At 41.1% G+C, this 10,496-nt stretch overlaps 1 protein-coding gene across 1 annotated transcript; it reads left to right on the top strand.

The window, feature by feature from the left end:
- The first annotated feature begins 827 nt into the window (after positions 1-827).
- Positions 828-8,014, top strand: LOC102906919 (thiosulfate sulfurtransferase like domain containing 3). Its single transcript, XM_006979261.4, has 4 exons — positions 828-989; positions 6,006-6,179; positions 6,273-6,432; positions 7,161-8,014. Exons 1-4 carry the CDS (start codon positions 920-922, stop codon positions 7,231-7,233), a joined length of 477 nt encoding a protein of 158 aa, XP_006979323.1. The 5' UTR covers positions 828-919; the 3' UTR covers positions 7,234-8,014.
- The last annotated feature ends 2,482 nt before the right edge of the window (positions 8,015-10,496 follow it).

Below are 10,496 nucleotides of genomic sequence, written 5' to 3'. Positions count from 1 at the left end.
AGGACCATGGCAACTCTGAAAAAGGAAAACATTTCATCGGGGCTGGCTTACAGTTTCAGAAGTTTAGTCCATTATCGTCATGGCAGGAAGCATGGAGGTGTGCAGGCAGACATGGTGCTGGAGAAGAAGCTGAGAGTTCTACATCAGATCTGCAGGCAGCAGGAAGAGAGAGAGATACCTGGCCCGGCATAAGCATGTGAAACCTCAAAGCCCACCCCCATGACAAACTTCTTGCAACCAGGCCACGCTTCCTAATACCACTTCCTAAGCATTCCAATAGATGAGCCTATGGGGGCTATTCTTATTCAAACGGCCACACCTGGTAAGAGAGATTTTCAGATCTTATCACATGTTTAGATATCTGAAGTGGAGATTCTGACTTGGATTATTTCAGTGGTCTGAATGTAAAGGTCCTTAGAGGAAGAAGAGAGGAGGGGCAAATGAGAGGTCTTACAGCAGAGGCAAGGGTCAGCCAGAGAGATGTGAAGATGCTAAGATGGCTTTGAAGACAGAGAAAGACCGGGAACCAAAGAACGAGTCAGCCCGAGAAGACATGAAAAGCAGGCAAAAGTAAATTAAAATAAAATCTTCTCTGGAGATTTCAAAAACTACACATATTTTCGGACACATTGATTCCAGTTAAGTATGATAACTTCAAAATTGTAAATAATCCATTTCTGTTGTTTGAAGCTAGTAAATAGGTGGTGATTAGTCAATGTAGCAATGGAAAGCTAACACTATAAAACTGCCAAAAACCATCCTGAGATAAAGTAAAATATTAACTGTTTGGCAGTACCCCGTTCTGCCGGTGCTGACTGCGGGGCGCTCAAGAGCCTGGACAGCGCCCGTGGTGAGAAGCCAGGAAGGAGCCGAGGAGGAAGTGGTCAGCAGCGCCCGGGGTCCCAGAAAGCCCACGGTGATGTTGGCCAGGCGGGTGCTTGGGACCTCATGCAGGGCGGCGTTAGGATCCGCGGAGGCTGCGCTTGGCGGTGAGCTTGATCCCTGAGGAACAAAAACCACCTGATTTCGGGTGCCAGGGAGGGGATGACATTGAGCGTGCTCTCTTTAGACTTCCAGTTAATAATATAAGTGAAGCCTCCTACTCTTGGCACGTACGTATGTAGTGCCCACATGCGCTTTTTGCTCCTTTTGATTCTCCGGATTCCATGCTCTCCCAGCCTGGAGATGCGCTGATGAACACAGCGATAGAGTAAACATGGCACCAAGGTTATTTATCATGAGAATGAATTGTGCAAGTTTGAGTGATGAAGGTCAATTCACCACAGAAAGGAGCCAGCAAGAAGGCTCCGGAGAGGCTTAAATTACAAACCCACCCTTTTAACTTACCATTGTGACCCACCAGGGGACAGAGGTCATCTCTTCATGAACCAGACCTCCCCCACCCCCACACACACCCGGTTAAAACAGGTCCATCTCCCATTAATTTTGCAAATTTGGAAACAGAAGAAGTGAACGTCGCTATTGACCTAGCTGGGTCTAAAGCTCAATCCAGGGCTTCAGTACCTTCCCTGCACCCCTCTATTTTTTTCCACTTTTTAAATTTTATTATTTTGTTATTTTAAACACTGCCTCTTCTTTAACGTCTATTTTCGTCCAAAGAAGCAGCTTTTCCGCCCTAGCAAGCTAGCCTCCCTTGCTCCTTTCTTAACGTCTTTTGTTACTGAAGATGGGCTTTTCTGTGTAAATTGTTTTCTTTCACCTTTCTGTAGCAATACTAGACAACCCAATCTGCCAGGCCTCCTGCAGGGGATACAGCTCCCTAAGGAGTTCACCATCTGCACGTGCATGGGCGAGAGAGACAGATAGATACAAGTACACAGCCCAGTCCAGAGGGACTGAACTGGAAAGAACCTCAGATCTAACTTGAGCACAGTGCCAGAGGAAGGTGCCTTTGTTTGTTTTGGTTTGTTTTGTGTTGTTTTTTTGAGACAGGGTTTTTCTGTGTAGCTTTGGAGCCTGTTCTGGAACTCTCTCTGTAGACCAGGCTAGTGTAGCATGAATCTTAAAGAGTCTTATTAACAAAAACAAACCCAGAGCCAGGTATTGGGGTGAACGCTGAATGATCAGAGAGACAGAACCAGCCACAGCTTCCTCACCTAGCCAGTTCCTCAGTTGATCCTGTTTCCTCAGAAGTTTCCTCACCTAGCCAGTTCCTCAGCTGATCCTGTTTCCTCAGACTGGATGCCTCTCAGCTGAACTGTGCTGCTCCAAGGCCTAAAAGCTTAATTAACCCGGTTATAGTTCCTGGTCCTCACATCTTAAATACCTTTCTGCTTTCTGACATCACTTCCTGAGATTAAAGGCTTGAGTTGCCATGCCTGGCTCATTCCAATGTGGCTTTATTTTTATTTTTATTGGTTTTTCGAGACAGGGTTTCTCTGCGTAGCTTTGCGCCTTTCCTGGGACTCACTTGGTAGCCCAGGCTGGCCTCGAACTCACAGAGATCCACCTGCCTCTGCCTCCCGAGTGCTGGGATTAAAGGCATGTGTCACCACCGCCCGGCACCCAATGTGGCTTTAAACTCACAGAGATCCAGATGGATTTCTGCCTCTGGAATGCTAGGATTAAAGGCGTGTGTGGCACCATTTTTCTGGCCTCTATATCTAGTGGCTATTCTGTTCTCTGACCCCAGATAAGTTTATTAGGGTGAACAATATTTTGGGGAATACAATACCACCACAGGCTGGCCTCAAACCCACAGAGATTCACCTGCTTCTGCCTCCTGCATGCTAGGATTACAAGTGTGCACCACTACCACCACCACCCGGCACTTTTGTGTATTTTAAAGGTTACACAAATAGTACATGGTTATATTCTCACTAAAGCAAAGCAAAACCAAAGAAAACAAAACAAAACAAAAAAATAGCACAGCCACAGATCTCCTTTAAATACTCACATTCTACTCCTCAGATGTGTATGAAAATGAATCTTTTAAGCTTTTCTATGGTTTTCCATAGATAAAAGTTTGTATTATATGTGTGTATTGTGTATATACTTCTATATTTTGACTCACATAGATATTTAGCTTTTAAAAACTGCATATATCCCATAGTGGGGATATACTACAGTTTACTAACCAGTCACTTATAAAAAAAATTTAGTTCCAGGTTTTTATTATAAAATTATTTGATAATCATTGTATAATCTACTCTGTGTACACAAACAAGTATTTTACTAGAATGGCTACCTGAGTAAAATCGTTAAAGGAAAGTGACAAGAAATATTAAATAGATATGAGAGGAGAGTCAGTGTCCCTTGTAAAAAGGAAGGGAGAGATGTTTCTTTCAGAAGGAGCAGTATGGTATAATTTGTGAAAACAGGAATAACTATTGATTGCACTGTATATACATTAATTTTATTAAACCTAACAGCATGCATTCATTAGTTTTCTCAGTGCTATAACTTAATACCAGACAAAAGCAGTTTCAGAAAGGGTTTATTTTTGGCTCATGGCTTGAGAAGGGAGATAGATAGATAGATAGATAGATAGATAGATAGATAGATAGATAGATAGATAGATAGATATTCATATATACTATATATATATATATATATATATATATATATACATATATATATTCCAAAACTTAAGACTCAGTCATTTTTTCCTTCAGTGTCAGAACTGATGAATGCGTCTTTGGTTGAACACCAGACCCAGTGGTCAGTTTACAAGTAGAGGATATGGCATACAAAAACACCTATAGCTTGATGCAAATAAATAGTATGCAGTGTAGGCTCACGCCATGGAGAGACTTGGAAGGTGAGACTAAAGAAAAATATGCTGTTGCTTCAGGCTTTGATCACTGAACGGAAAGACAAGAAAACCTGTCTTTATTACCTACTCCCTCACAAGTGAGTATAGCTGAATTATAGGAAGTTAAAAGTCAGTCTGATGATTATAGGGAAAAAATTATCTTTGATCCAGTTTCAAGAGTTGTTTGTTGTGGTACATTTTCCATGTTGGTAAGCACTGCTAGAATCAAGTTTAACATAATTTATGAAATTACATAGTTCTCCAGTTTCTTACCATGACACATAGAAAAAATGCAAATTTAGCCTGCTGTCATTAATTTGAGTAGGTTGATTGTGAACTTTTAAAAATCTAATTCTGAGGGCTGGAGAGACAGCTCAGTGGTTAAGAGCACTTACTGTTCTTCCGGAGGTCCTGAGTTCAATTCCCATCGCCATTGTCAGGCGGCTCACCAGTGCTTCTAACTCTAGCTCCAGGGGACATATACATGTGGTATCTGTACACATATGTTACACATACATGGGGGGGCACACCTTACAGTAAAAAAAAAGTTTTAAATCTCGTCTTGGGGCTCATAAGATAGCTTAGTGGGTAAAGGTGCTTGCCACCTAAGCCTGGTAACCTAATGTGGATCCTGGAACCCATGAAAAGGTGGAAGAACAGACTCCACAAAGTTGTCCTGTCACCCCACACGTGCTCCTGTAGACCAGATGTCGAAAAGTAAAGCCATGAAGCAAAAGGGCTATGCATGTTTAAAATGGCATTACAGCTAATTCCCTTTAGAAGTTCTATTGAAAACTTTAATGCCAGCACTCAGGAGGCAGAGGCAGGCAGAGCTCTGTGAGTTCAAAGCCATCCTAGTCTACAGAGCGAGTTCCAGGCCAGACCTTGTCTCAAAAAACAAAAAACTATATATATTTTATTATTTTATGTGTATGGATATTTTGTCCATGTTTGTCTCATCTATATGCCTTGTGCCTGAAGAAGGAAAAAAGATGGTCCTGGATCCCTCAGAACTGAAATTACAGGTGGTTGTGAGCCACCATCAAATGTTGGAATCAAACCCGGGTCCTCTGGAAGAGCAGTAAGTGCTCTTAACCACTGAACCATCTATTTAGTCACCCTTTAGGAGTTCTTAATGACAATGTGTGAGAGAATCTCTTTCTTCAGACCTTGGCCAATATTTGGTATTATCAATAATTTTAAGCTTTACAGGCCTGACACAAAGGTTTTAACACTTGTATTTCATTTTTTTTTTTTTTACCTTTTGTTTTGTTTTGTTTTTGTTTGTTTGTTTGGTTGGTTTTTTGAGACAAGGTTTCTCTATGTAGGTCTGGCTGTCCTGGAACTTGCTTGTGGACCAGACTGGCCTTGAACTCAAGGAGATCCACCTGCCTCTGCTCCTCAGTTCTGGGATTAAAGGTGTGTGCCACCATGCCCAGCAGGGGCAGTTTCTTTACTAAAGATTTATGTGGGAGGAGCCTATCCACTGTGGGCATGCCACCGGGGGCAGGTAATCTCCGGCGTATAAGAAAGCAGGTTGAGCAAGCCATGGAGAACAGGACAGTCTGCAGCCATGGAGAACAGGACAATCTGCAGTGCTCCTCTGTGGCCTCTGCTTCAGTTCCTGCCTCCAGATGTCCTGAGTCCATGCCCCTCGCTTCCCTCAGTGATGGATTTAGGAGCTATAAGGTGAAACAAACCCTTTCTTCCCCAAGTTACTTTTGGTCCTGGAGTTTCAGCACAAGAGCAGAAACCCTGTGATATACAAGTTACTATCTTTATTTGCAAAGGGAAATGAAGTTAAATTTTTCTTCATATTGTCACTTGAGTGAGAGTGGGATTAACAAACTATATCATAACAATGATTGAATGCTTGATATGTTCCAAAGCTCTTGCTGGCTAGAGGGTTTTGAGGGACAATGAAGTGTCAGAAGGCCAGCAGCCAAGCATTCAGAGCATGAAAGATCCAAGTTCCATTCATGGCTTGGGCTTTTGGGTGATTAGTGCCACCTCAAAGCTGTCTAGACCACCAGAGTCTACCTCATGAAAAGAAAGGTATCATCTCCCACTTTCAGAAGTTCTGTGTACTTACAAGTCAGGAACCAGGAACAGAGTATGTATCCAGAGTTTATTAAAGTAGAAAGGTGAACTCAGTTCCGTCATCTAACTATAACCTACTTATAGCTGTTAATACCAATGTTACTTTAAAGTTGTCTAAATTTTTTTATAGGTTTGAAGTCAATATGGGGAAGCAGCCGACATCATTGCTCTGCTCTTTCTAAGGATGTCACTTATAGGGAACTAAAAACCCTATTGAACTCCAAAAACATTATGTTAATTGATGTTAGAGATACATGGGAAATTATTGAGCATGGAAAAATACCTGGATCAATCAACATACCATGTAAGTGATGTGAGTTTTAAACTGATTCGGTTTTTATGCTTAATAACTGATTATATCCAAAACTTAATTGAATTCCTTAACATTTTCTTCCAGTGGACGAGGTAGGTAAAGCTCTACAGATGAACCCAAGGGACTTCAAAGAGAAGTACCATGAAGTGAAGCCATCCAAATCTGACAGTCTTGTGTTTTCTTGTTTCGCCGGAATAAGAAGTAAGAAGGCTGTGGACACAGCGATATCCCTAGGCTTTACCAGGTGTGTGAACGAAGGGAAACTGGATTGGGCACCATGGACTGCAATATTGTATAGACAGTGGGGATGCTGGGCTAGAGCTCAGTGGTAGCATAATTGCACAGGATGTGCTGGATTCAATCCCCAGCATAACAAAAAGAAAAGCAAACGTCTCTTAGTCTATTTAAGAATCTCTTGGGGGGGGGGCAGGGCTGGAGAGATTGCTCAATGGTTAAGAGCACTGTCTGCAATCCCAGAGGACCCAGGTTTGATTCCTAGCACCCACATTGCACCTCATAGCTGTCTGAAATTCCAGTTCCGAGAGATCTGATGCCCTCTTCTGGCTTCTTTGGGCACCAGGCATGCATGAAGGGTACAGACACATATGCAGTCAAAACATCTATACACATATGTAGCAAAAATTCAAAGCCTATCAGAGCTACATTCATACTTTGTCTCCAAAAAAAAAAAAAAAAGAGTGTCTTGGAGCTGGTGATATTATTCAGTGGTAAACCATGTTCCTCACATGTACAAGGCCCCGGATTTAAGCTCTACTACCACAGCGGTTAAAAAAAAAAAAATACTGTTAATAAAGGCAGTGTAAAGACCAAGGGCATGATGTGTCTTTCCAACCTACTCAAAACAAACATTTTTTAAAAAGGTATAGAATCTAGATAGTATAGTGAGTAGCTATTGCAAAGTTCCTCTCAGTCTTCTGTTATGAAACCTAACATTATTTTGTACATTTTCAGTGCTCAACATTATGCTGGAGGATGGAAGGAATGGGCAAACTATGAAATTTCAGAGAAAAAACAAGAAAATTGAGTTTTGGAATAAAAGACTCTGTCCTTGTGTTCACACATCCAAGAATAATGGATTAAGCAAAAGAAAACCCCAGTCTTAGCACCAAAGGCTATGCTTGGCAACTGTTTTCCTCATCTGTGAACCGAAGACACTGCTCCCCTGAACATTCTCAGAGTCCATTGAGGACTGAGATAATATGAATTGCCATTGAAATATACAAATCCTACAGTTAATTTTTAAGTACTTTGATATTCCAAAAGATCAGGTAGCTTATATTATCTAATTATGTGCAATCATGTTATAAGCAGAAACAGTGTATTGACAAGCCGTCCTGATCTTAAACAATAACTAAGCATCAGTCTTAGGTCCATACTTGTAGTTCCAGTACTCAGGTGATTGAGATAGGCAGACTGCTAAGTTTGAGGCCAGCCTGGACTACAGAGACCCTGTTTCAAAAGAAAACAAAAGGATCTCGGGTCCAGAGAAGTAAACTCTGGACAGGAAAACACATTCATAGCATCTGAAGACTCATGGCAAGGTGTGGCCAGAATAGTTAACAGTGTAACTAATTTTAAAAATTAAAGTTAACATGAGGATAAAAATTGCACGGGTTATGACTATGGAAGGCAAACTAACCTGGAAGAGGTCGGGAAATTTTGTAGGCTAGTAGAGATGTTCTGTGGCATGACGGAAATGTCAGGTGTGTGTGTGTCAAAACTCATCAAAGCAAATGCAAAGATATGTGTATTTACAAGTAATATACCTCAATTTAAAAACTCATAAAAACAATTACCCAGTTTGACTCCTAAGTGTGTGTGTCTTTCTTTAGAATGTTAAGTTATACACTTGTTAGTGTGCTGGCATAATAGTAGCAAAGTAAACGTGTGTTTTCTTACCTGCTTCTTCTGACTCTTTTTTTTTCCATTTTCATTCATGTAGTCTTTTAGATCATGTAGGACCTACCTATCAAAGCTCTCTAAAATAAGATGGAAAGCCATTGGAAAATCTAGAAATCCAGACATTTGAACTTCTATTTTCACAATGCCAGTCCCATTTGTTGATTGTTCTTCCTACTAGGACTAGAAATGCTGCAACGTGTGTGTGTGTGTGTGTGTGTGTGTGTGTGTGTGTGTGTGTGTGTGTGTGTGTACATGCACACACACACAAACACATACACATTTGCACACATGTATGGAAGGGCTAGTCTATTTAAAGGCATTAAGGAAGCAGCAAGGTGTTGCACAAATCCTAAATTGTCTTATAATAAAAAAAACCGGGAGCCAGAAATTGGGGTAATGGCTGAAAGATCAGAAAGACAAAGCAACAAGCCATTAGAGAAACTTCTCACCACTACCGAATCCTCAGGCCGAATGGAAGGTGAGGTCCTAGCTCCCTGAATCCTCAGACTGCAAGCCTCTGAGTCCTCAGCGGAAAGGCTCTGGGTTCTCAGCAAAAAGGGCTTAGTTCCTGTCTCCTCATGCCACCACTGCCTGGCCTATATGTTTAATCTAGTGGCTGGCTCTGTCCTCTGATCCTCAGGCAAGCTTTATTTGATACACAATGTATAACTACAGCAAAGCTTTTGAAGATCTATGTTCTTAAGAAGAAAGTGAGCTGTAGAGGATGAACCTGAATGGTAGTACTGGGCCCATCAACTAACAGGAACCTAGATAAAAAGTGCCAGGCTTTTAGTTACAAACTAATAGGTGCAAATAAGCCACAATTTGAGCAGTCCCCTTAAGAACTGAGTCAACTAAACCCCGAATGCAGCTGTCTTCCTGATCATATGATAGGTGAATATATAGAAATGTGACTGTATCCCAGAAAACTTCTTATGGACACCAAAGTTTTAATTTTATGTTCATGTGTCACCAAATAGTCTTTCAACTATTTAAAAATATAGCAAGCATTCTTACCTCAAGGTCAGGCCAAAAAAGCAGGTGACAAACCAAATTTAGCCTATAGGACACAGTGTGTGGTTGGCTGAACCAGAGCCAAAGGCTATCCAAAGTTTTCACATAGAATGTTTAGACTTTTATCAAAACTTGTTAGGTACACAGTAAGCAGGGTCTTTTTCATTTCTGTTTTGAGAGAGGGTCTTACTATGTAGCTCTGGCTGGCCTATAACTCAATATGTAGACCAGGCTGGCCTTAACTTGCAGAGATTACCTGCCTCTGCTTCCCAAATGCTGAGATTCAAGTATGTGCCACCAGCAATAAATATGATTTTTTTTTTTTCCCCGAGACAGGGTTTCTCTGTGTAGTTTTGGTGCCTGTCCTAGATCTTGATCTGTAGACCAGGCTGGCCTCAAAATCACAGAGATCTGCCTGGCTTTGCCTGCCGAGTGCCAGGATTAAAGGCATGTGCCACCACCGATCATATAAATATGATTTTTTTTAACACAGTGATGCTCTTTTTTTTTTTAAAGATTTATTTATTATGTACACAGTGTTCTGCCTGCATATATGCCTGAAGTCCAAAGGAGGGCACCAAATCCCATTATAGATGGTTGTAAGACACCATGTGGTTGCTGGGAATTGAACTCAGGACCTCTGGAAGAGCAGTCAGTGCTCTTAACCTCAGAGCCATCTCTCCAGCCCAAATATGATCTTATGATTGAAAAATAATAGGAAAAAAAGAGTTGGCTATGTTGGTATATGTTTGTAATCCCATCACTTGGGAGGTGGAGGTAGGAGGATTAGAAATTAAAGATCCTTAGCTACACAGTGAGTTCAAGGCAAGCTTGAGCTATCTGAAACTCTGCCTCAGAGGAAAAAAGAAGAGAGTAGAAACATAACCATACAGGACTTACATATTGAACTTTCAGACACAAGGATTAACATAACAAAAAAAGAAAGTAACTAAAATATATTCAGTAATTTGATGACAAAAGTAAGGGGAACTATATTAAAACACAAGAAGTATCAAATAGGAATTCTAGAACTTAAAACACAGTAACTAAGCCAGACTCATTGGAGCATATCTACAATCTTAGTCATGCAGGAGGCTGGGGCAGAAGGATTATGAGTTCAAAGCCAACCTAGGCAAATTAATAAGAACCTATCTAAAAATGTAAGGAGGGTTAGGGATGTAGCTTAGGGATGGCACATTTAGCTGGGCCACACAAGGCCCTGGTTTAGTTTCTGGTAACCAAACATAACAACAAAAGACAACACCCAACAGATATTAAACAGGCTTAACAACAGATTAGACACACATAATAAGATTAATGTCAATGAAAAATTAGAGGTTCCCCTTTAATCCCAGCATGGGGGAGGCAGAG

This window comes from Peromyscus maniculatus, chromosome 2, assembly GCF_049852395.1.
Source record: "Peromyscus maniculatus bairdii isolate BWxNUB_F1_BW_parent chromosome 2, HU_Pman_BW_mat_3.1, whole genome shotgun sequence".
NCBI classification, from domain to species: Eukaryota; Metazoa; Chordata; class Mammalia; order Rodentia; family Cricetidae; genus Peromyscus; species Peromyscus maniculatus.
The sequence above is the reverse complement of the archived record's forward strand: the minus strand, read 5'-3'. Positions and strand labels throughout refer to the sequence as shown.

Bases quoted from the DNA above. Each gene is read 5' to 3' on its own strand.
- LOC102906919 (XM_006979261.4), top strand. From the start codon at position 920: ATGTTGGCCAGGCGGGTGCTTGGGACCTCATGCAGGGCGGCGTTAGGA. The intron at 990-6,005 runs GTGAGCTTGATC...ATTTTTTTATAG, and splicing joins CGCGGAGGCTGCGCTTGGCG to GTTTGAAGTCAATATGGGGA. The intron at 6,433-7,160 runs GTGTGTGAACGA...GTACATTTTCAG, and splicing joins ATATCCCTAGGCTTTACCAG to TGCTCAACATTATGCTGGAG.